This window comes from Varroa destructor, unplaced genomic scaffold, assembly GCF_002443255.2.
Source record: "Varroa destructor unplaced genomic scaffold, Vdes_3.0 BEIS01000004.1, whole genome shotgun sequence".
Taxonomy (NCBI): domain Eukaryota; kingdom Metazoa; phylum Arthropoda; class Arachnida; order Mesostigmata; family Varroidae; genus Varroa; species Varroa destructor.
Window position 1 is genome coordinate 23,047,326 of NW_019211457.1, and position 26,805 is coordinate 23,074,130.

At 38.7% G+C, this 26,805-nt stretch overlaps 2 protein-coding genes and 1 long non-coding RNA gene across 18 annotated transcripts in view; 1 reads left to right on the forward strand and 2 right to left on the reverse strand.

Moving 5' to 3' along the window:
* LOC111250301 (excitatory amino acid transporter 3-like) overlaps nucleotides 1-26,805 on the reverse strand; it is a 152,352-nt gene that overhangs the window by 25,900 nt on the left and 99,647 nt on the right. The gene's annotated exons all lie outside the window — the stretch shown is intronic.
* LOC147755973 (uncharacterized) lies at nucleotides 14,389-22,527 on the reverse strand. The gene is made up of 3 exons (XR_015326332.1): nucleotides 16,513-22,527; nucleotides 16,201-16,284; nucleotides 14,389-15,894 (listed from the first exon to the last, which is right to left on the reverse strand). It is a non-coding gene; the product is annotated as an uncharacterized LOC147755973 (long non-coding RNA).
* LOC147755974 (uncharacterized) lies at nucleotides 22,975-24,728 on the forward strand. Its single transcript, XM_086986986.1, has 2 exons — nucleotides 22,975-23,132; nucleotides 23,524-24,728. The coding sequence occupies exons 1-2, from the start codon at nucleotides 23,025-23,027 to the stop codon at nucleotides 23,680-23,682; spliced, it is 267 nt and encodes an 88-aa protein (XP_086843112.1). The 5' UTR covers nucleotides 22,975-23,024; the 3' UTR covers nucleotides 23,683-24,728.

The following is a 26,805-nucleotide window of genomic DNA, read 5'->3' on the forward strand; positions in this document are numbered from 1 at the left end:
AGAATTTCTTTAAAGCTACTACTACATTCAGTATTAACATCATAAACAATAAATGTAATATCCAATATAAAACGGTTCCGCAAAAGCATCTGGATTGTTGCGTTTGTTAGGATTTTATGCCCTTATTGTCGTACAGCTATATTCGATAAGATTTGCAGGATATAGATCCAAAGCTCAATTTTATTCGTTTACAGCACATCTGTTTAAAAGTAATCCATATACACAGATTTGAACATCAGTCAAGTATCATCTTTTTTCTTCGAATAATGAAAGAAGCAGGAGGTGCAGTTTTTATAGTTGAAACATCACTAAGGACCATAACAATACGCGAATTTGTCTGAAGTGGTTCGTCACCGAACAGCGATGTGGTCCTTCACGTGTCCCCTTCTGGGCTGCACGCCTCTTAACCATGATCGTGTGACTGCTTGAGACGGTCAGGCAAAAATCGACTTGTTCGTTATTTCATCTGAACTTTGAGTAAATGTCGTTGAGTAAATGTTATAGTGGTTATCGCCAATGTTGTAGCCCCACAAAGGCCCACCCAGATTATCTTTTATTAATAATGCGGACCAGTTTTCCCTGTGGATTGATTTCTAGAGGTTGTATGAAACAAATTTACCCAGGTGCGTCGTTGGCAAATTGTAGTTACTCTGAAGTGTTGCCACAGATAGCTGGAGTCTTTCTAAATGACAGTGTAAAGGCAGTTTCGTGGGCCTTTTTGACAACGGCTTGTTCGTGTTAAAGCAGTAGAAATTAAACGTAGTAGAAAAGGGTATTCGTATATTGATTAACGAGTTCAGATCACTCTGCCATTTCAGATGGAGGTTTAGTAGGTAAATATGTACTAATAACTACATATATGGTGTTGATTATTATTCTATGTTGAAGTTGTGGATCCAAAGTATACGGGACCCCATTTTTAACGCACTTCTAAAAAAGTTACTACAATGACGACCGAGAAGTCAGAAAGGCAAATATCTTTCGACGTTCAGCGGTAAACGCCAAGTAGAATCTAATATACCTGAGCTACAAAACGTGTTTTCTAACACGAACAGCGAGTATATCCGGCCAAATGTCTCTAGCTTCTCTTATTTCAAAATCTGAATTATCTAGTATGTTCCGTAGCTTTATTGCACCCATCTTAAACTACACTACCAGGGTGAACTGGCAAGGTAGGCTATAACCAACGACGTTTACGACACACCCACGATTAAACAATAATATATACAAATGGAATTATAACAAATGAATTTGGTTACCGGAGAAGCTCATTATAAATAAAACACAAAAAATATATACAAAAGAAATTATAATTAAATAAACAAACGAAGTGTTGTCTTACGCCAGCTCACGTGCGATACCCTACAACATCAATTGAAATTTTTATGGAGTTCGTGAGCCAATAACCGTTACCAGGATAGTATTGATAGGATCGATGATAATCTAAATATCTACGGTATAAGGAAGAAGAATCTACACTTCATGTAGATTCTTTTGCACATCAAACGTTACCGCTATGTACGTAAAAACTCAAATCATTCAAATTGTGTTTCCACTTTTTGGAATACCCTGTACACACTTCTGTCATACGAGGTCGCGTTGTATGCGGCTCTGCAGAAGGCTGATCTGAAGGCTAACAGTTATGCCATTAATTATTTGGCATCCGAGCGCTTAATTCGACCTCTCTCGTGTAGAACACACTTTCCAAAGTAACAATTTTTTATTTGAGTTAAAGGCATTTCCAAGATATAAAGTCAACGCTTTTTAGTGTCGATCATTTTATGAAATAATTCCTTTTTAATTATTTGTGGCAAAGCCCATCTATAGTGATCACGAGTTACAAATGCTAATAATCGATGGATGGTTTTGAATAGTAAATTTGTTTGGAACGCAAATAGTAGCTTTGCTAGATGTTTACATACATCACACAGAAAACATGTAGCATTATGTTAAACAAATATTATCTTTCAGTCCGGTTCGCACATCCGTATGCAAACTTTTTTCTGTATCAATCTGTTGACCTTTGATTCGTATCTCTTGGGTTATTTTCTTTTAAATATCACTTTTAAATTCTCACGCACGATCTAGTTACCTACATATGTTATTTTTGACTAAGACGACTGAAAATATCTTATGAAGTGTGGGCTCAATGTGTCTTAACAATTTAAGCGTATGTCAGATTTCGTTTTGTTGTACTATTATTATCATCCGTATTAGGTGAAGAAAAAGTTTGATTAAGTGTTTCATCGAATCACATGTACGTCACATATATAATGCAGCTTTGAGGATAACTTCCCTAGCTTAAAGCATATAATATAAAGCTAGCTATAAGATGACCGAAACAAACTCTAGAAATACTACTAGATCAATTAACTACGGAACGTATATAATGGCTTCATGAATTCGCCGTCTCAATTTGTCAAATGTAATTTGCATTTCGAATTGCAACCACTGCGACAACTCCTTAAAACTTCCAGGGCCATTCATAAGTGCAGAGACCACTATGGCAAACCTGCATAAATCAAACGTCTCGATTCTATTTATAAATTCGATTTGTGTTCCAAACATACTTTCATACTTTATTAACAGACATAAACTTTAGTAGCCATTTTTAGCATTTAGACTACATTGCTATACCCACAGTTTTGAAACCTTGTCGTAACAAGTTATAAAAGCATCAACTTCACCGGCTATTTAGTCAATTCGTTGTATAAATAAACATTGGCTTAAAAAGCCTAAATACATAAAATACAGTGACCCTGCGTACATTAGTTAGACAATCTACCTATTATCAATACTCTACTTATTATTGATATTAACATATATACCGTGTGAATAAACGTATAAATATATTTATTTATACACTATAACAGGCATCGAATCGGCAGGAGCAGACAAAAGCTGATCACGAAAAAGAAACAGGTGTTTGCCAACGCCAAACAGAACACAACCGTGGTAATTAATATACCGAAATTCTTGTCTGTTTATGAAGAACCCGATGAATTATTTGCCGATCCCATTATAGACCTTTATACTCTACGAGGTGCGGTTTAAATTCGTACTTTCTCATTTGGCCCGTTGCGCCCTTTGTACCCTGTATCGGGCTTTGAAATGAAAGCTTCTTATAAACTACTAAACGTTTCATTTGAACGGTTAAAATAGCCGTAGCTCCGCTGTGCTTTTACGTATACGCTATTGGAAGACAATACATGTACATTTATATTATCCCTCTCTCGTCGAATATTAATTTTCGTTCGCCAGTCTTCATATTTTCTGCGATGCAAAAAATCAATTGCTTTAGAAATACAAGATCATGAGTTTATGAACGGCAAGAGGGAAGCTTTTCACAAAGCAATACAGTCGTCTATTTTTATCATATTTCAATGTTTAATAAACGCCAATATTACTAGAATAAAATGGTATGAGCCGTTAAAGAATTTTACAGTATTTTGCTAATTGCACGGCTTTAATAATATAGATGAATTCGTAAGCAATAAATGTAATTGTATGCTATTTATGTTGACATTTTTATTAGGAAATATCGTCGGCAACTAAAATTGCCAAACGCCCATTTATTCCAGCCTGAATGTCAAAATTGCTTAGTATGTTCTAGAGCATAGCAAGTGGTCATATTAATCAAATAAATATATGCACGTAGTAAATGAATCATTTCACAAAGCAAATTACAGATATATGTAGTCAAATTCAAATGAATATATGATCCTTATTAGGTTCACATGCTTCCTTCACAGGTCCTACATGATTTTTACCCCAAACCGTCGAAAATTTGACCTATAAAAGTAATACTTCATTCGTTCATAAAACTTCCATTATGCTTATCTGATCGGAAGGTTATCTATTTAAGCCGTCATGCTGAAATTAAAGCCTATTTCAACATTTCGAGTTTTACGAAATGGTTATGACTTCGATCCGAAATTAGATCGCAACGTGTTTTAGTAGGCAATACGCGATCCACTGAGCTAATACGGAAACACATTCACAAAAACCTTAGACAACGTTTCGAATACATGGCATGACGGCCTGATATAGGCATTACGGTCGTGGGTCTATACATCACATGTATTTCTAAGCGAATGCTGCCGGATTGTAAAATAAAGCAAGTGCTCAAGCGTCAGTTTTTTCGTATCCTAGAACTACACATGTGAGATTTTCTTCACTCATCTTTAAGAACAAATGCGGCGGAAAACGAGGGCGCGCAATATAATAAATATACGTAGCTTTTTTTTAAAGACCCTTAGTTACTCATTTGACTATTAAATTATAGTTTTAAGATTTGGTACTACTCCGACTATGCGTATCTCATAAACAAGGTCATTCCAAGTCAAATGCATATCGTTTCCCCAATAAATTTATTTTTTCTCCCTAAGATATCTTAGTACACGCGACCAAGCAATTACTTTACCAACGTCAAAATCGTGCATCATCAGAAATACGAAACACCCATGTGCTCAGTTAGTACAAAAGGAATAGTAAAAGTCTTTACAAATAATAGTAGTTATTTATATTACATAGATTTTAACGGCCTAAGAAAATAAACTTTTATTTGAAAAAAATTAAGTCATTACTGTAGAATGTCGTTATGTCTTTAGTTGCTGCCGTCGCGGCTATACTCTATATAGCAGGACTCATTTGAGAGTCACGCTTGGTGGTGTGTCTGCTACTTCAGCGAATTCCAAGCGGAGTTGCACGTATCGACGGGACATTGCTGCACTTCTGTTAGCACGTAACATTCGCCTTTTTTTTGTATCTCTTCATGAATAGCTCGGTTAAATCAACGAAGTCAACCCCGAACATCAAATTTATCTAAGCAAAGCCCGCTGTTGTACCGCCGGCGGTAAACAGTGATAATAGATGACGTTAATAACACATCATGCCCTATAATAATTGTGTGTTGCAACTGTATTTAGTTAACAGATTGGCCAACCTATCGAATTTTTCATTCATAGTTTTCTGCCTAAAAATTTCGTGTCCTTAATTAGTCGCACAATTTGTAATACCTCGCTTTGATGCCATTTCGTACTAACTTTCGAACCAACGTAATTCTGGCAATGCCCTTCTGGGTGAAACCATATTCTCAAGGGGAAGCCCTTTATATACCAAGTAATTTTAAATTGTATCGCTACTAGTACGGTTCGAATAATTAGTTGCTGAAAAGCGTCGCGTGCATGCAATCCTGATTTGTATCAACGGATCCCATTGTGATATTTTGTTGCGTATAAAAAAATTGTGACAGTGAAAGCTGTTTGGAATATGAGTTTGACGAGTTCTGTCTGTTGTACGGAGTCCGAACGCATTAAAGAACACGAAAAAAGATGAATGATGACAGTGATTTTGCTGTTAGCGATTCTTATCTGCTCAGTACCAAGTTGTTCGGGCCCATTCGATTACATTTACTATTCGAGTTATGCTGGCTTTGAACCTGCCCTCGGGATGAAGTTAAAGATTATGGACCCGAGCTATTTCAACCATCGTATCATAGAACCGGTTTTGGAAGATTTCATTATATCTCATTCAGAGAAGATCTCCGTTTAAAGAACCGACAAGGAAAAATAAGATAGAAAAAACAGCGTGCAGATGTCTTATTGCTTAAATTGAATATCAAAACACCTTTTAAAATTAATCTCAATGATAAGATACCTCTTCATAACAACACAGCCGTATACATTAAATAAATATTGACATGGGTTATTGGGACTCAAAAAAAACTGGAAACAGTTTATTGAAACACAAAGACATATAGCGTTCACTTGGCTGTCTGATGCTCCTGAGCCCCAAGAAAAATTAGTCAACTCATGTAATTTATGTATCTGAATCAAACCTACTTACCTTACTGTTTACGTTTGTCTTCCCTTTTCAAACAACTGTTACAAAATATAGGAGTCTCAAAATATAGCAGGATCAGTTAAAAAAACTATACAGAGATAAACGTTTTAGCACAAAATGACGTCAAACAAGTGTTGGCGTTTAGGAATCAGTTGGTATCACTCTTTGGCGTGCTCTGTGTCCGCTTTCGGCAAAAGGTACTACTTACGCTAAGCATCTATATTAGGGGGCAGCGTTTGTCTCATAATGCTAATCGGCACGGGTTCCGTTGACCAATAGATCAGTGATGACTGAATAGTCCTAGCTGACTGATCCGGAACACAATCAGTCTTCTCTGAACAGTTCTGCAGAAAAGCGTCAAGGACTAAGGATGGAGCTTTGACATCTGTGTTAGTGTATTTACTTGGATATATATGCAATATATAGTTGTTAGTGGATGTCTATGTGTGTTTATCCACATTGATGCCTGGTGCTTGCAATAGACGTTAAATAAATGCACGTGTGTTCCCTCCTTTGTGAATGTAAGGTGTGTTATCCAGCCGTAGCTTGATGAGTGGTTTACGCAGCGGCGTCTTGTTCGCACATATACATTGGAATGGAATATAAAAAACAAAAGCAGTTGGTGAAGTGCGGCAGCAACGCATTATACACGTTGTTTATCTACGTGCTAATTCTACTTAATACCTAGTTCTACGAAAGCGACTTTTTTTAATTAAAATGTAATGTTTCGCCTTTAATGTACAAACAATAACCGTGAACGTGATCCTCAGTTTGGGTGTTGGAGCTGCGTGCTTATTTATGGCTTTGCAGGCAGCGGTGTTGATGGGGGCATCGTCGGAGCCGGCTCTCGGGGTCACTACGGAGCTCTATATGGCCACTTTCGGTACTTCTAACATCAAACATATTTATTCGAAGCTGAAAATCAATGCAAGTGTTGCGATAAATATTTTGTGATGTACGCTGTTGATCGGTTAAATACAGACCTAGAAGTAATACCACCTGATCGATCGCGTCACCAGGATAGAGTCTAGCTTTATCTTTAAGCACCGCCCTCATTTACAAACAGTTATCTGAAGAATGACTGAAGAACTACTATCCGCAGCAGATGTTGTTACGAGCAATTCGAAACGGTACAGGCAGTTGCAAGTTAATAACACGTTTGTATAAGGACTAAAGTTTAAATTTATTTCTGAATGGCGATATCCGCTATATACTTAAAGAAAGAACTAAATGGGTAGCAAGCAAAGTCTAAAAAGCAGGTATATTCAATCTGACTTCTAGCCCGTTCATTTTATCTACTACTGAAAATAACATGATGATAACTGAAAAACTGTAACGGCCTGCAAAATTTTGTTACGAGTCTGTTTCTCAATTTTATACTTGGTCCTCGATATTAACCATCTATACTAATAGGTTATCTATTAACTGACTTCCATCAATAAGAAGCGACAAGTAAGCGCAGCGCTCAGTCACATGGCTTAGACACTTTGGCTTACCACAAATGTCAGGTACACGACTCAGAGAGATGTCGCATACCATTGAAAACTTATGTTCGCTTTGTCTTTGGCAATGTTTTCTCCGTTCAAGGGTGACACTTTGGTCCGACCTTATACGGCGCTTCGTATTATTGGTACGGTCTTGGCCCCGCTAGTGCCACTTCTTTTTGAAGCTAGATCGCTCTCTGGTAATTAGTTATAGATACTCTACGCGATGCTACTTCATATCGTTTTTTTTAAAAGTTTTCACGTCGATATCAATTATTTCCTCAGGTAGCAGATTATATAAAGTAATATGCGTTACGTTAGGCTGGACGTGACGTCAACAAATCAGATGAGTTGTTTCATCAAAACGGGCACGGGCCAAAACACGTGAGCAGGTCCGTCTTGTAATGACAGTAAAATGTAAAAAGACGAATTTTTCTTAAACTTTGAAATCTACTTTTCACGGTACTCCGTGACGAAAATAAGTTGTATTTCATTGTGAATAATAGTATGGAGTAACATACATTGATACGGACTGGTCCATCATGTGGCTGTGAAACTGCCACAGAGTACGAAGACCTTTTTAGCATAAATCAGATTTCATTAATTTAAGCCACTTTCACAGATTTGTTTGAAGTCGAACTAATAGCACGTGGTCTTAACTGGTGCAAGGCGAAATACGTATTGCGTTCAGCGACGGTCCGTATTGCACGGTCGTCATGTTTGACAACTTATAAATGTTCTATTTATCAGACTCAGCTAGCTCCGATCAAGATTTGGTTAATCATAACATGCAACACCAGCATGCACAGAGCCGCAGGGAATTGAAAAAGTAAGACCAAAAAGATAAGACCTACAAGTTGCACGACCATGTATTGGTGCTGGTTGGATTGCGGCATAGGGTACATAAAAATAAAATTCAATACCTGGCCTAACAGAATCACGAAGCCCTGGAAAAATAGAAGTCTCAAAGATAAGCCGTTGAAACGGAAACATAGCGATCGGTTTAGGAAGTTGGATGGCCAGTGCGCCTCCAAATGTCCTGGTGTCGTAATCAAATAACCAGAATGCTAACTTTTAATTGCCGTACTAACGGTTTATGAGTTTTTTGAAGAACTCGAGATAACCGGTTGCATTCAGTATTTTTTCTTCGACGAGTATCCCATGGCAACAGGTGCCCCTGATATCCACTGCAAGCACTACCTATTATCTTACGTCTGAACCTACTCTACACTAGGCCAAACTCGATTTCACTCTCAGGCGACGTAATTCTGTCATATATAGTTATTGCTTTAACCTTCTTGTGAAAGAGTTCGCCTATTTTGACATCTTTTTCTGTTGCCTGTTCTCGTCGCTCAGCTTAGTAAATGTTCTGTAAAATATCAATGAAAGCGTGATCGATAATGCGTTTTTGTTCCTATGTGAATATGCAGCTATATAAGTATAAAGAATAGAGATTAATCTAAGCGCTAATTAATTATGACTCTACGCGGCTGTATTGAGAAACGTAATTTAAGTAAAAGTCGTTACGCGCGTCTCGATAAGTTACCATTAATCAACTTGACAGTTTGAGCTAGCCACCTTTACAAGCCGTCACAACCAGCAGTCTGTTTTGAAATCTATATTATATATAATTATTTCAGATTGAGATTAATTAATTCGAGTTAAATTGTTTCTATTTTTTACAGTACCTCTTCATTTTGTAATTATAGCGCGTTTATTGACTAATTTATTTTTGCCATTTATTTACAAATGATATATATATATATATATATATATATATATATATATATATATATATAAACCTTAATGCTATGCCTAAAAGACTATACATACATACTTCACGTTATGCTTCGTCTTTATCGCGACAACTATAAGGGATCACAGGGCAGACATGATGAAATAAATTGTCGGCTATCGTAAGCTGTGTCCATCGAATAACTTCGATGCTTTTAAAGTGATATTGTTTTCGAAAACGCCAAGGTTCTCTTATTGGTTCCATATAGAAAGGGTTAATGAACTTCGTCACAGCAGCTAAGCATTTTTTCTCCGTTTTTTTGATGGAAAAAATGCTCTCACGCATCGCACCCTAACAGTGATCGTTTTCCTGTAATCGGGAATTTTTTGTTTCATGAATGACTATATTTATGGTCAAAAGCAAGCATTAGTTTATCTGCACCTGTAATTTTGTTGTGAATTAGTGTTTTAATGACATATACGATCTTAACGGGTTATTTGTTGACTATTGATCATGTAGTAGTTGCAAATGCGGCGAAGATTTCCATAGAATCTCTTGGATGTTCTAAGAAAGTGATTTTCTTGAAATTGCAGGAACTCGAGATAGTTTTTTGCAGTTGCTTGCTTTATGGAAGCTTTGTAGATAATGCGTCAGGTATGAGTATAAAATGAGTATCTGGCATGTAAACAGTAGTAAAAGCAAGTTTTAATGAAAACGTTTCGATATGCACTAGTGTTGCTTTCTGCCTAAGCATGTAAAGTGTTACAGGATGCAGGCACAGAGAAGGTCCGAACACTGATCAAAAAAATTATGATTAGACATTGAACGAATATACGAGAGAAGCCCAAGACAGTGCAAAGAATGTCAACTTTAAAGGAAAAATGAGAAAGCCTTGTTTACACAAAAAAAAAACAAAGATATGTCTATTAAGTAAATAAAACGAAAAAAGTTTATTTTAAATTTTAAAAACGATTGTCAATAGAGAAAATCGAGCTACAACACGTCGTTTTCATATTTCCAGTAGATTACGCTCACACAGTTATGAACATATTTTGTAGTCGATAATGGCTTTATTTTACCAAAAAATACCCTAACTGATGTGCAGCTCTTTTTCCCCCTTCATCACGGTAATGATGAAACATGCGATGCAATTTATTAAGCAGTTAAAGGACACAGCTGTGCAGTTTTACTTTTTTAACACTTACGTTGACTATGCCTGCATTATTCCTCTCTGTGTTTACGAAAAAGTATCTAAAACTTATCGCGTTCGATGGAAGTTTTATTAGTAGCCAAAGAAAGCTCTCACCCATGTTTCTGTCAAGCTCAAAGTGCGTTCGCCGAAGAACTTTTACTATGGATGTATTTAATATTTTAACTTCATTCAGGCTTGTTTTATGGCTAACAGAAAAAGGAAAAAAATAGCAACGTATGGCCACCCGTTTTATGTAATGCAAAAACTCCTAAGAAAAATACAAAATTTGAGATATCTTCCGGAAACTTAGGAGGTGATTAATATTGTCTGAGAAATCAAGGCTTTTTATCAATGTATCCCCAATGTTGCAGAAACCAACACGGCGTAAAAATATGGAAAACGATTAGTGGACAAGTATCGAGAAATGGAGAACGTAAGGTATAAACGTGGAATAGTTAAGTTTGGTGCGCGTTTAGTATACGTTTTATATATATTTATATTATAATAATTTGATTAAGTTTTATAATTATTATTTTTTAGCTAAGTTTGGTATAAGTTTGTTTGCAACACGATTGCCACGCGATTAGGTACAACGAAAGACTATCGAAAAAAAAACTATAAAGAAATGTCGACGGTTGATACACTTTGAAACCATGATCGTTAGAAATCTGCGCCAAGAAAATGCCGAACTTCTAAACAGATCGAAAACAATACCTTTAGAGAAAAATGTGTATGAACATTGCCTGCTTGACATTAACATATCTAGCCAAGCATCTAGAACAGACAGAAATAAAAACAGGATTAACGTCTACGGTGGCGATGGCACGGATGCAGAATAGGTAGTTATCTGCATAGGACTCTACGGGAACACAAAGGAAGTTTTTTCTTATCATTTTATATACGTCGCACCACCTAATAACGTGTCCTGCCACGGCCTATCTACAAGACATCTGCTTTATCTTGCAAAAAAACAGGCAACACGGAAGCTTTAGAGAATGAAGAAAGTTCAGAACGAGGTTGTTAGTGTTATTGTCAGCCAGCTGCTTGACAAACCGAGACAGGCACGCTTACTCCGCTAACTATCAGTCAGGACTTTCACTATTGAGTTGTTTTTGCGATCTACGGAAAACTGACTGTGGCACTCATCGTAGTGCAGTTGACACGCGACCGTCAATGCGCCAGTGTGGTTAATATCATACCAGGTCTTATATGCAAGAGGTGCCAATAAGTGTACCCCAAATAGTTTCGAAACGAGCAAATATAATGAGAAAAACTTTTAGCATATACATATGCATATATAATCAACTATTGTCCTCTCGAAAATGCAAACGTAGAAAAAATTGTCAACCTATCTGTTTCGCTGTTAGCAATGGAGATCACAGAGGTTGCCGATGAACGCCATTTGCCCAGCAAGTGCTTGTTATATGAATTCCCTTAGTTTTCAAAGAAGAGATATAGGGAAATCCTACTAAAAATAGCTGAGTGACATAAGCACCGAGTGGCTGTTGTAAGGAGTTACAGAGATACGCCATTGTCAGCTCGACTTGCCGTGCATAACAACTTTTCGAACTTATAGTTCGTCTAAGTAGACGAATTTGGTTTGCATAATTAATTGACGACGTCTATGCGCACGGAAGGGATCGCTGAATCTTGTCGTCTGCTGTGTCCTGTCAAGTGATTGAAGATTTCGGTATAAAAAGAAATCTTATCGGACCATGTGGTTGGTCAAGCTGACATAATGCCAGTACAAATATGCGCTAGTACTGATTATCAGTTGGTGCAAAGTGCAGATATTATCTCATACGTATTAGTTGATTAATGATACGTATATGTATATATCCCATTTTGGTACTGTGATTACGTTTCGACGTGGAGTTAATCACCATACGATATTTCATAGTCGAGTCTGCGTTCTACCCTTATTCAAGTTGGACTTTTGTTCTCAATTTTGTACAGGACAGAGGTTTCAGGAAAGATAGTTGGATACTGTCATGATGCTGCCTTCAGTTACGTTCTGCGGTGCCCTGTAGTAGTTGTGCAGCGCATCTGAAGTACGGAGAGTAAAACAACCTTCAGCTAGTCATGTCCGCACGATCTCTCACTGTATCCATTGAAATACCCAATAAGCTAATTTCTTTTATCGTAGAATAGCAGAAGAATACTTGTAGGACATCTTCCCACTCCTATTGGTATTGAACAAATATCATAGAAGTCACCAGATAGCTAAGAAAAAGAATTCATAGTAGGAAGCGTAGAGCCCACTAGGGAGGTCTGATGGCGGTAACCATTTACCGACAACCGTCTAATGGAACCAATCCACAACAACAGATTCCAAGGGAGTTCAAAAATTATATATAGACGAGTTCGGAAAACGACTTTCAAAACGAGTCTATTCGCAAATTCTGTGACTTCATTCATCGATATCAATATGCTCAGTGCGGAAAAGTGCCGAGCAAGGCTGTCGTGTACGATGATTCCTTCGTAGGTGCTTGTGCTTCCTACCCAGTCAGAGTCTTGCGCAACAACAGTAAAACCCCGTTAAATGGCCGAGCGGCATCTGTTGACACTCGTAATCAAAGCACCCTGTGGCGTGACAGGTTCGAATTCGGATGTAAACACGTAGTTTCGTGGTGAGAACCAGCCGTCCGATAGAATGCTCAACAGCGGTGTTGGGCGTAAAACTCGAAGAAGAAGAGATTATTATTGAAATCTAGGTGGAAGCAATGGAAGACATCGTGACGCAAGTGGACTTCTGCCGGTCGCAACACTTTACTAAGACCACCAAAAAACAGGAAGTACTACCTGACAATGCGATATCTGTAAACGTTGGTGCCGAAAACAGTATCAAAGGGGGCCGTTAAAGTTAAAATGTCCAGGTTACAGCAAAATTACCCTTACGAGTAACACGTTGAGGTCACGATACTCGAGTCAGCTAACGAATGCATTCAGTGCTCGTGCCAACAAACAGAAAAGAAACTTCAGTATCCCGTTCATCTTTAACACGGCAAAGCTAAAAGTTTCTACGTGTCTAATTTATAGTGAATTAAGTTCAAACTTTTCAGACATTAATATATTAGCCAATGATCGTTAGCGTGAGCGATATGAACTAGTTTGGTAGCGAAATGGATTCTTGGTAAAGCACGTGCCGCCTCAAAGTAAATTATTGTTTTGCAATATTCTAAATCTATTTCTATACATATAAATACGTAGTTCATATTACTCAATTGCAAAATCATCAATTTTTGTTTAATTATGATCGACTCGGGTCCCGATAGATTTTAGAACAGCAACACTGAATTTTAGCGGTCGTACGTTGCTGCAGCGTTGTTAGAGCCACATTGCGAGCCTTCCTGTCACAACGGGAGGGGGTCATAAAAAAAACTGTTATCGTGAAAAAGACCAAAAGCGACCCCTCACACTAATCAAGTTAGATTACAAAGCCGGTTAGTCAGCTGCGAGCAAAATAATAGATTCGATCGGTCAGAATCGTAACTAGAAGCTCACGTAGATATATGTTTATGTACTTCACACGCAGTTGTCAAATACGTTGATAGCACCTGTGGCCTATACCAGAGACATGTCTTCTCTGTCCGTCGACTGAAGGCGTTTTCGGTATCTACTTTCTTTTGTAGGGACGGTCATATTAATCTAACGGCAGACGGCTGTCAGCAGTACACGGTTACCTACCGTTCACTGCCTATTAGTTATCAGTAGGGCTGTATAGCGCCGATAACTTACTTTTATAGAAAATACAGTTTTGTTGAAATGCTTTGTTTTGGAGAGAGGCCGAGACTAACGCTGCGGTCTGTAAACCAGCTGATTTTGGTTAGGTTCATAACACAAAAAAATTGTTTCCTGCCGTCAAGTTTGTTAACAGCACAATGTGAAATTTATTGTGTTTGTCCAGCGAAGGTAATGATATTGACAAAACGCAGGGAGCAATACACGATTATTGCAGATTTAACAATTATTTCAGCTAATTTCAGTATAATAGATTCTTAAACTTCATAATGGCAATATGATCGTATCATTAGAAATTGTTGTGGAATGACTAAGTATGCGATGGTCAGATACGGGGTCCGGGGTAATAAACGAGCTTCAGGTTGACCACTCTAAATGACAAAGGACAAAATAAACAATTACTATTATTAACAACTAGGTACCATAGATAGAAACAGGCGACTTTAAGGCCACGACATGACAATGAGGCCATGTGAATGCCTTAAATTGTGAGCATTTGTTTACTTTTTTTTAAGCTTCTGTCGCTACGAAAGCGTCCGAAATTTCATTTGCATTATGTTTCGCTGTTAAGTTCGTACTATAGATCTTGCTACAAGAACAAAACGAACCTGGACTCCACAAAAAGTTAGGAATATTCGCCTCAGTCTAGATCTGCAAAGCAGGCCACTTTGCGTATAATCTGAAAATAAATTTCGCAGCGATAAACGGGTCGGGCTGGGCTACCTTTACAGTCTCCTTACAAACCAGCGTTTATTTTTTGTCATGTTAAGTAGCCTTTGTTGGTAGCTTGACAGCTGTTCACAATAGGCGAACTAGGTACGGATGGAAATGTTGATGTAGATTTACAATCTGAAAAATACGCGTTACGGATGGCATTCAATAAAAAAAATGACCTACTATTGTTATTCTCCATCTTGGCACAATCATGCCCGATTAAGCCGTAAAGACGAACTATACCAGTATGGCAGCATTCGCACGAATTATCAACATAAGACATGGTTGAAAAATACGAACATTGCTACAGTTGATGGGGCGGCTATTAAAATCATCGAGCATTCTATCTGTGTCCATGTAACCTTCCTCTGGCAAACCTAGGCACACCGATTCGCATTCCTAGTCGGCGGCTCGTAGCAGCGTAGCGTGCTTATTCCTTGTTTCAATCTCACTTTTTTTTTTAAAACATTTTTCCCAGCTGCGTTCATCGACATACACATATATATCGAATGTAAGGCTTGGTATTGCAAGGTGTTATGAGAACATGGCAGAAAGCCCCGTTTTAAACGACAATAGACGATACTGCCAAGGGTTAATTTTGCCACAAATCCTGCCCTTCCTATTTTTGCTTTTTCACCGAGTGAACCGCTACGAATGTTGCTCGCACTGCTACACTAGTAGCATGAGCTGTATTTGCTTCTCCTTTACGGGAGCAGTTCGCCGTTTCCATCTTTGACGGCTTCTTGTTGTTTTCATACCGACTTCTAAGTCGCTGCCGTGGGCCTTAGATAACAATAAATGGCCCGGCGATAAGGCGAGGGTAATAAAAGTAGCGGCCGTGGCTGTCGTAATAGCACATAATAGGGCAAACATCTAGTTACAAAAAGATACTGGCTCCTGTCGGAAATTCTCTCCATAAACAGTCGTAATTGGTTGGCTAGTAGATGTTTTACCTGATCATAAGGATGGGTGTTAATGAAATGAAATCAAAACAACCAAAAATTAATACGAACAGTGGAGTATTGAGCGTTGCGGGTACAGGATCTGGATCCTGACCGTTGTACAATCAGGAATCCAGAAGTCTGTGGCTGCAATTACTGGTAGACGAAAGATCGCTATGCTCTCAAGGTGTAAGGATAATCTTGGTCGGATGGATTAGCTCTTCGAACTTAGTATACACCTGGCTGAAATATAACAAATAGGCTTGAGCTGGGCGGCGCTTTTGGCTAGAATGTGCCGGCCGAATTTCTTAGCGACGTATAACGAATGCGTGATGGCATGGTAAAATAAACGGAAAGGTCGTTCTATTATATTTATTTTCGGGCAGGCCGAAAACTAGGGATCAGTCGGTTCTGGGTTACGGGCAAGCAGATGAAGAATCAATCAATAGCCATATTCAATTAGGAGTTTTGTAATGCACTAGTGCCATATTTGGCCGACATACATGCAGAATAGAATGTGTGATTTATGAAGAACGCCTCGTTACATACCGTCCTCTATAATTTAAGTCAGAAGGTAACGCACTTGTCACCCTATAACTGTCATGAGCTGCCAGTAGCTGGTGCCCATCACAACTGGAAATTTGTAAATGTAACCTTTAACAATTATCTTCAAACAAAAACAATTGCAAAACCACACATTTCTCTTACTATCCATCTGCGAAATATAATGACACGTGTATATACCGTATAAGAAAAAGTTCTAAGGGTAAAGATTGTTAACCGCTTAGTGAGCTTCGTACATACATTTTAATAGAATACATTTTTAACCTTCTGCCGTCGCAGTGGAAGATATTCACTTACCACTTTTGTTGATATCAGGGTATTTTTAAATCTGGATCAACCTAGGGGCATAGGTCTACCCGTTCGGCTAACGTATTCTTCAATGTGTTACGATCGCCAATCAGGACGAAAATGTAAGATTTTTAAATAGATCATTGATATCTCCTGTTTTCGCAGTAGGAAAATCGTATAGCCAATTAGTATGGCTGATTGGAATACAAAAGCAAAAAATTTAGCATTACTAAGAAGTCTGTTAATTGGTTCACACTTAGAAGGGACACATATGTAAGAGCACGTACGTGGAGGGTTTTCTGAGTCTGAGAACTATCGCTATTGTCACTTCTGTCACAATCAACACTTCTGGACGGACTAAATTAAAGATCGTCGACATGGGATATATGAAATAAGGCTTTTTGTTGTTGTATCTTTGACGTATAGGGTATGGTAGATAACGGTTGATCCATGCTTTGTTGGTAGAAATCTTTCTAATGCGAGTACCAACAGAAACAGGCTTCAAAAAAGCTAAAGTGAAACAATGAACCTTATCACATCCAACGCCACAACCCGCTCCGCAGCCAAATATAAATGTTCTAGTGGTAAAACTACTACCAATATAATCTCTATGCTTGATAGCATTTTGAACATTAGTAGTACATATAAAGCTACGAAAGAAGCTAGACATGCAAAATTGGTACAACAAAATCACACCGCTTCCTATAAAGAATATTTTATTTCGCAATATTTCAAGCTACTTGTGACAAAATTATGTTTATCTCTACTTGTTGCATTGCATCAAGAGTTAGGTGGAAGCTTTATTTGGAAATTGTCAGTATTATCTGAAGCCGCGTATGCATGAGCTAGATATTTAGCGTTGGATCGAATAACTGAACGCGTATTTAGATACAAACGATTCAGGTAGTTTTTAAGTGATAGTTGAAATCGCACACATCTCAGTCAGTTTACATGAAGGTACAAAAAATCCGTATCAACTGAAAGCCGGACTCCAGATAAAGAGACGGAATAATGAAATCGAATGTTTAAACGGTGACCAAGAGACGCCAGTTGTTTTTTTCTGAGACTAGAAACACTTTGCCAGCTGTGATGTGGTACCCCGAGAGAGGTCTGTGTGATGAGATGTTGGGTCTTCTACCTAGGCGGCTCACAGCTTCATGTGCGGTAAGATATATACTGTGGATACATAGCGTACAGAATTGACGCGCGTATTTATTTACATACACCTAAAACCCTTAACCCAGGAGTAAACTTAGCCCTGCAGCTACCGCTAATGGGCCTATAACGTCTTCCAGTACCGCGGCTACAGTGTGGACCACATTGCAAAATTAAATGGTCCAGGAGGAGGTCTTCTTTGTGCCAAACTTCATCAATAGGGCGATCATCAGTAGGTACGGTTCTTTTCGTGAAGCCAGTAATTGCAAGTTGAAGCATAATTAATATACGGTAGGGGATAGCTTGACGTGGGATGTTAATCTGTGACAAATTATGTGGCTCATTAAAATATACATGACGGCTTCAGCTAAGATATTCATCTTCAAGCGGTCGTCTTCGCTTGCCATATCCAATTGCTACGCATATCTCGGAACGACTCACATTGCCGCTGTCGGCTTACAAATTTAGGCATTTTTATCCTGGCGGTTTGGTGGGTTATTTCTTATTGTTCATCTTCCCATTTTTAGGTTGATTTGATGACCTGATAATGAGCTTAATCATTCGTGCCTCTAACATCTTTTCCTTGATCTTCGATTCATTTTTGCTTGCCGTATTACCCAACCTGGCTTTTGATGAACGAATAGGATGGGTTTTCCTAAACCAATCACTCTTCTATCCGTAATGGTTCCGTTTTTTTGACCGGGGAAGCTACGGGCCATTGATCCTAACCTACCGGCCTGGGGTGGCTGCGCTTCGTAGGCCCGAAAATGTTCAGTAAATAAGCTAGTCGATCACTGAAGATGATATAAAACAGTCGATTTTGTCGACTAAACGTTTCAGTCGATATTTACAATTTTTTTTTTGTCAACTTTTTGCAGATTGAAGATCTCCTAACGATTTACTAAGAGCTCTCTATACGATAATACTAAATAAAAAAATGTTGACAACTGTGCCTAAGTTACTTTTTGCTATACGGATTATAGTAGCTATCTTTATTATGGCATTGCTTAGTTTATAGTGACAGCATGCAGCGTCAATGCACTTTTTGTGCATCTAGCGTTAGTAATACACACGGTAGTATCATTTGAATAAAGTGTCCTTACACAACAAGCAAATCATCAGTGATTATCACGATGCACAAACCGAAAAATGCCCACAATCCGATGCCGAAACATTACATAGTAAGATTTCCGTTTGTCAAGTAATTACTCGACGGCGTAAGGTCTCGCCGTTAAACTTGCTCTAGTTCGATCCTACTCAACAACATAGAAAAAAAAACCGATAGAAAAGTCGTCCTGGCAAAAAGTCGCGCGCCGTTTGTGACCTTCTTTTGGCGACATATTGACGCTGATGGTGAAAAAATGCGGGAACAGGATTCGACACAACCCTCAAGGCCATATTGTAAAATCCGAGAACAATCGAACATATACACACAACGAACTACACTACGCTAGTTGATACAATTAAATTGAAGTCCTTCACAGTCAACTTTAAGCTCAATCAGTTCGTTTGTTGGTACTATTATCTAGTGAAGTTGCTAATAAAATATATACGTAACTGGTTTGAGCTGTCCAAGTAACTATACACTGGGGAAGTTCCATCCAGCAAGACTGTGCAAACATAGGTGGCCAGCAGTTTTTACTGCAATTATACAGAACTGTCACTTTTATCGATAATACGTCGTTCATTAGAAGCTACCACATTGATCTCCCAAAAAAAAACCACATTTTTTTTTCTGCGTTTAGCGGCCTTAATTGTAATCTATAGAGATGCATATGCTCGAGTATATCCAATACTGTACAGATAGCGTTGAACGACTTGGATAACCGTCCATGTTGCGGATGCATTTTATCATAGATCTCATTTGTAGAGGATAAGACCTTAACACTTTATAGCAGTGTTGTTTATCTGTGGACAATCGTTAGACAATACGATTCATTTCCACGAGTTGCCATACCTCCACTAAGCCCGTTCGACAGCAACGTTCTATGACCTTCCACTTTTCCATTCCAGCTTTTCCATTGTGATAAAATAATGATTTTGCACAACGCCTATTTAGGTAAGTTTCAAAGGTGAAACTTTTGGGTCATTTCATGGTGCGTCAACAAAATGCCAATTCATTTTTTTCACATGTCAACGCACCAGCTGTTACTAGTTATGTTAACTTACTTACAAATGTACGCCGTCTCTAAAGAAGCCTATGCGCGGTACCAGTGTGGTCAGCATATACCGAGCACCGCCTTCACGGATGTTTTTATGAACAAACTGAAAATGAGCACAAAAGTTGCCCTATGCTTTGGCTGCTGTTATCTGGATCTTCTAATCCATCCTATTCAAAAGTCCTCTTGAAGAGAGGTCATAAACATCAACTGAAAAGCAATGATCTCTGGGGCACATTATTTGACTCCATGATACCCTCACCGTTTTCATATCGCTACACCGTAGAGGTAACAACTGAGCGGCTGAAGATGCAATCCTTAGAAGACCTCTGAAGCAGGAATATTTGTTATATGCTCAGATGTCTTCACTAATGCTGAAGTATCATTTTCAAATTAAATACTATGAACCTTGAAAGAAATTCTGTTGCTAGCGAACAAGACTTCTGAGACGCTTCTATTTTTACGACAGTCTCACTTTTTACGAATGGCTTACAGTCTGATTTTTTATTTTCGTAGTCTAGTTTTTTTGCATAACCATCAAGTTTAAAGTAGCCAAGGAAGACAAAAATGAGGTTCGATTTGTAAGTTTCTCAAGCAAGAGAAACAACTGACGCTACAGTGAGTAATTGCTTTGGAATAGATTTAGTCTTCGTTTTCCTCACTGATCACGCATGAAGACTGAACGTTCGATTCTCTAAAAGCTTCTTTACAAGTTTTTGAAGACTATTGTCCCGATTTAGATCCCACCGCGCAGTTTTTTCAGCACTCGACTACAAATCATGGCTTTGGACGTAGACAAACATTCATACTAGTACCAGGACTTCTTCTGCTCGACAATAGATCAGGCTGCCTTTCCGGCATTGTTTTGCACTGTTTCCCCTATGCTTCCTTTCTTACATTTCCGTCGAACTGATCCCCCGACAGAATCAAATAGTTTTCTCAAGTCTCGCGCCTTCAATCTACAGAATACGAAGGTTCAAACGAGCTGTTATGCTCGACTGAACTGAAGTGCTGCCACGCCGTCAAAACAATTCCTATAACAATTCTGTACCCCGAAGAACGCTCATTCATCATCGTAAGCGCCATTGCTGCCGATCGCAGTTATATCGACCTGCGAGGCGCGGCAAAGTCGCTTCTCACTGGAGATAGTAATGGTCATTGTGGCCATAGCGCCAGTAGTCGCAGCGGCAGGATAGTTTCTGTTCTTTTAGTGGCATCGCACATTCTATCAATCAACAAAATCATCGTCGAATCATGAACGTTTCTCGGTCCATGCAAGAATTGCACTCTTCCACCAGACCATGGTGAAACAGCAAAGAAAAGATCTAGTCGTGGCCGGGAGCCTTCTTCCTTCATTTCACCCTCATCTCCATGAAATGGAAACAATAAAATGAGATGATCCTAAATGCTTAGAAATAAAATGTTTCCTTTTCTAACGATGGGCAATCGATAGGTTGAGATTCGGTGCGGCGGTAGCTGCTGCTGTTGTTGTTGTTATCACTGACATTACAACAACCAATACGCAGCTGTGCATCTCCATAGCGCGCCAATTTTAATAGGATAAAAAACGTCGCTGTAAAGACCCACCCCTCAAAATCCATGTTGTCGACCTTCTCCGGTCACAGTCATCGCTGTTTGTGAACGTTGTTGTTGTTGCCACGTCAGCTATTGCTCCAGTTACTACTATTGTTTGTGTTTGGTTCCCTGTCAGCGTAGATAGAACGAATTCAACGCCTGCTTGTGCCGGCTGTTACAGATACATCGATGCATGGATGGAAGGCAGACTAATGGAAGGTATATAGATACGACAGACAATTGCAGACAACGCTGCTAGTACGCGCGACGTGAACTGATCGCCGCAGCTGTCGCCGTCACCCTTGGGCCGAACGGGGTTTGCGCAATTTTAATAGAGGGGTTTGCAACTTCTGAATATGACGCCACCGCGACCGGCGGCGTGACTAGCGGTGATTTTTGCAGGGGGTCGTGGCGGCACAAGCTGCGCCTCTAGCAGCTAACATAAATTAGTCCCTGATTCTAATAATAGCTGTAAGAACAGTAGTACAATTCAGGCTGATTTTGTTGATGGTGGATTTCTGTTTTTTTTTTTTCACTAAAGGCGAAGCACGAGTAGAATAGGAGGGCCGAGGAAAAATTTAAATGGCGGCATCGCCAACTACGGGTTCTCACGAATGACAGTGCTGCCGCCTACCGTTGTTATTATTATTATTATTGCAACTGGTATTATAGCATAGAATTCTGTCACCTTGCTATATGGGCTTATGGTAAAGGAGGGTGGGCAGGTCATCGGCATTTGCAATTTCGCCTAGATGCTATATTATGATGTCGATGCTATCTAGACTGTGTTACTGTTTTTTATATGCATACATGTAATGGATAATTATTTAACTGCCATTAATTAACTATAGAAAAAATCGTAGCATCCGAGGGATAGACAGACAGCACACTAATTTAGTGGTTATTTACACCGCGCAAATGATTTTCTCTTAACTTTACACAATAGCGACTGCAATATCAACTTTTCAAATAATTGCGGTATAAAATACGAAAATAAAAATTATACAGTTGCCAACATTTAACTATTAACACCAAAGCCGTCCAATAAAGATATTAGAATATGTAGGGAAAAATATGGCGCACACTATTTATTCAAACAACAAAAAATGATTCCATTATTTCTATAGTTTAAACCATCGTATGTCTGATTGGGCTACAGTCGTTGATAACCTCTCAGCCTGTTATGTTGGCAGCAAATCACATAGTAAAAGCAAAGAAGTTTATTATTTTTAGAGGTTCGGCTATATGATCGCTTGTGACACACAGGATGTATTTGGGCAGCGAACGTTTAACCTGGGTCTCTGTCCGCTTTCTTGTATTTATCAATCTGTGAGTGTGTCTACCTGTTTATCCGGCTATCTGATCGTGTCCTGTCGCTGCTAGCACACGCCGCTGTAAGGCAAGTGAGAAAGCGTGTAGAGCTAACTGTGAATTTGTTTGTGGTATGGGTCAATCAATCAACTGAACGAAGTAGTCGACAACAAACAATTCAAACGCTCAGTAAAACGCTTTCCCCCATGTCATGGTAATTGACCACCGTTAAGGATAAAAGCATCGAGCGAAACGAGAAAATGCTGTATACGGTCAAGCAAGCACATCTGTATTCTTATTCAGTTCGACTACTGAGATATCATGAAGGTAATTGTTCTTATTACCTTATGTCTCTTCGCTATACTCTCCCTGGCCCGGGCCGGAGAACATGGACATATCCACGCCGTTGCAGGAGAATTCGGATACAAGGTGCGTGCGAGTTGGACGAAGTGGTCACACAATAGTCTTTCTCAATATATTCTCTCTCACAATATTTAGGGTTAAGAGCAGAGAAATTTAACCGTAGATGCAGAGTCCCGTTGAAATGGGAGGTATATGGATTTGCATGTGATAATCGCTTCAAAGGAATTTAATGTAGGAAGAATAAAGAAACCTATCTCTTCATCTGTTTGGAAGGCGTAACTTCTATACCGAACTCCTACACGTTTTCCCTATTGATAATAAGCCTCGATCGTGTATAGGGATTTATTTTTGGCATTTCTTAGACTTTTGATTTTCGATATAATTAGCTTGTGTGTGTATAACTAGTCTATTATAAAATAATATTAAAGCTGACTTTCATTTTGATTTGTTCCATTAGGTTGACGTGAAGCACCCCACACATGTCGCGGGAGATCACAAAGGTCACCACACCTTCGTCGAGGATAAGGGCGTGCAGGAGCAGTATATTAAGGTCGGCATCTATCCCCATGTGGAGGCACATGGTTACGAAGAGGGCCATGACTATGGATACCATTAAACTATGGCGTGCAAAATGGCTCTGATCTCTCAATACCCAGAGTCGACGCTTCTTTTTTACGATTTTTTACGGATGTCTCTTCTGGATGGAACTTCAAGATCGAACCTATCTGCGCGGTGTTCTCCGATATCGGTACCCGATGATCAATTGCTTCTTACTTACTTGACAAAGGCAAAATCTCAATGCTCACTTTAACTAACACTCAAAATATCTTTTTAAACAAGTTCTAGATGGGAAAAGTCGATCAATTCCATGGGAGGTTTTTTGTTATTTCTTTATTGTATATAAGTGCATCTTCTGCCCGATTCTGAGCTGGTCTATACCAAAGGTAGCGAAATGGCTTCGCGGGGGGGGGGGGGGGGGTCGTTGTCAGCTTAGCGTGTACTTCTTCTGTACTTGTGTGTGTGTGTGAATAGGCGCATAAAAACTTCCTTCTGTAAAAACTGGCGCAATCGGCGCAGTTTTACTGCGAGTGTCATTCTCTGTCTAAATCTATTCACAAAGGGGATCACATTCGATGAAATCATGACCAGTCTCAGCGTCGCTTATGGACAGTGAATTGTCTAGCGACTGTTACGCAACGACGATCGCGTTACTTGGTACGGAATCATGTGTATTGTATGATGTGCCGTAACAGGCTGTAGGGTCATGTGCATTTGACCGAAACGCCGCTCCTATCTGGACGAATCACGATTGTATCCAGCGAAAGTAACGCCAGTGTACGGGTAGTCTTAGGCTGGTACGGCAACTGAAAGACTAATTTTCACCTAGGCTGCCACCGGGAGCAATAATTGTTTTGAACTGTGGTCCCTCGTTCGAAAAAGAAAGATATATAAGAAACGTCTTGTCGGTCAGTCAGTATTGGGATTTCACGAATACAGAAGTAAAGTGCTAAAAATTAAAATGGAAAAAAAGAAGAGAAGAGTAGAAAATTCCATTATAGAACTCAAATTGCCATTTAATGTTATGGACGCAATCGGTGTATCGGGTCCATTGTATAAAATGTGTAAATAAAAAACAACCTATTTTGATGCCATGATTGTAAATAGTCAGTGTTTTTTGTTTCTTGCAGCTAGCTGGAATCTAGCAGAGAACTAAGTGATATTACTTACTAAGTGATAATACTAGACGTAGCAGCCATTTGGTATTACCATAGAACTTGAGAAAATTGAGAGAATTCGGAAAAAAAAATAGGATATTTTTTTATCTAATCTTTCTTCTTAGACAATAATCAATGTATCAATTGGCGAAAAAAAAACATACGACTCATAGAGGATGTAGTATAGAGTCGATGATGAATCATGTAATATGTAGGCTATTATAGAGAAACTATTTTTTGCTCGATAATTAATAATAATAGCTCGATAATAAGAAAAATCTACACCTCTGATCTGAGCCAAACTATATGTAGCGGATTTGATTCGATTGTAGCCACGACTTAACCGCACTATAACATGATCGATAAGCAAGCTTCATAGAACACATTTCCAAAAAAAAAATGCCCTAAATGTTTACAAAGAAAAACATAAAATATTACACTTTTTGATATTGCGCAGCGTCAGACATTATATATGGGAAAAAATACGTATTTCAATTGTTGTATCTTCTAAATGGTCGAGGCAGTGGACCTTAGATTTTGGGAAATATTGGCCCTAATGGTAAGTGCATCTTTTATAGGCAGCATTGGCATATCTTGAAACGCTTCGTCCGGACCATTATAGCTTACCCACAGTGTTAGCACTAAACGTCCGGAATGAGAGCGTTTCGCTAAAATTGACTGTTTGTAAAAATATGTTCTTAATCGTAATGATTATTATATTAATAATATGAGGTCACGAGAAGTATATTATAGAAAATGGCACTGTCTCGGCATATATTACTCCATTTTAATTATATAATTAAGTCTTTCTAACATAATATTTCTGCTGCCCTCGAAGATCTTGAAGCTTTACGAGGTGTTCAATTCTCCTAATTATTAACTACTCTCGTTAGTTGACGATGATACCATACGGTATTTCTTCATGAGGGTAGATCGATCAGTTTCACTGATAGCTGATTGAATGCATTCGTTTTAGATAACGATGAAGTCTACCGAAGCCAACGACTCTCTATAGGCGAACGGTTATCGGGGCTATCGTATATATATTATAATATACCAAACGTCTTTGTTAGCTAAGTACCTGCTATTAAAGCATGTTAATTATAATAGGATTAAACTTTTTTGAGGGAAGATAAAGCTAATCGTATCTTCGTATAGCCGTCGTTTGTAGAGCGTTGTTGCTACTTAAAATCGGAAAATTCTGTTCTGAGAGTACCATTTACAAACTTTTATTCATGGAACTGTTTGAGTGAACAGGGCATTCGACCAAAACCGAGCAATTAAAAACAGATTATTTACAACTATATAAGTTTTTTCAATAGTGCAAAATATCAACGCGAGCTTCGGTTTAGACGAGTTGTAATTTTTTCTGATATTGTTCGGATGCGCCTGGAATAAAGGTATCTATCTGGGGCAAATAAAGTGGGCTCAACCTTAAGCCAAAGATCCCAGTTTTACTTCTGCTAAAAAGAAGCGTCAAAAAAATGCCCACACAACAGCGAACTGGATCGCACGAGTGGCTTGAAAATGATGCCGGCTCGTATCTACATTCAACCAAAAAACACGAGCGGGCTAAAACGTATTATAAGTCGCTTGACAACAACAACAGGTAGCTATGATTTAAAACGTAACGATGTCTCCGTAATCAATCGTATATAAGCGATATGTACGTATTTTTATGTTTTTTTTTTTTATTTTTTATTGATGGACCGCCTGCGAACGCAAAAACCGTGATTATTCTTTGGTTTTTTTTTTTGGGAGCTTTGATCTTGGCTGTTTCGTGCACCGGACAGTGCGATCAAACAAAAAGCAAAGTAAGTTTAAACGCACAGATCAATTAGCCAGGTGATTAGATGAAGGGGGCTTAAAAACTCCATGAAGAACCAACAGCTAAATACAGATTTTATGTAAACTACAAGACGGGGTGGATGAGGTATGACGAAAATATCGCTCGCTTTTGCATCTAATCTGTTTTCGGCCCCCAATTGAATCATGCGCGGCCGACCCTTTCCTGGTGTTTTCGT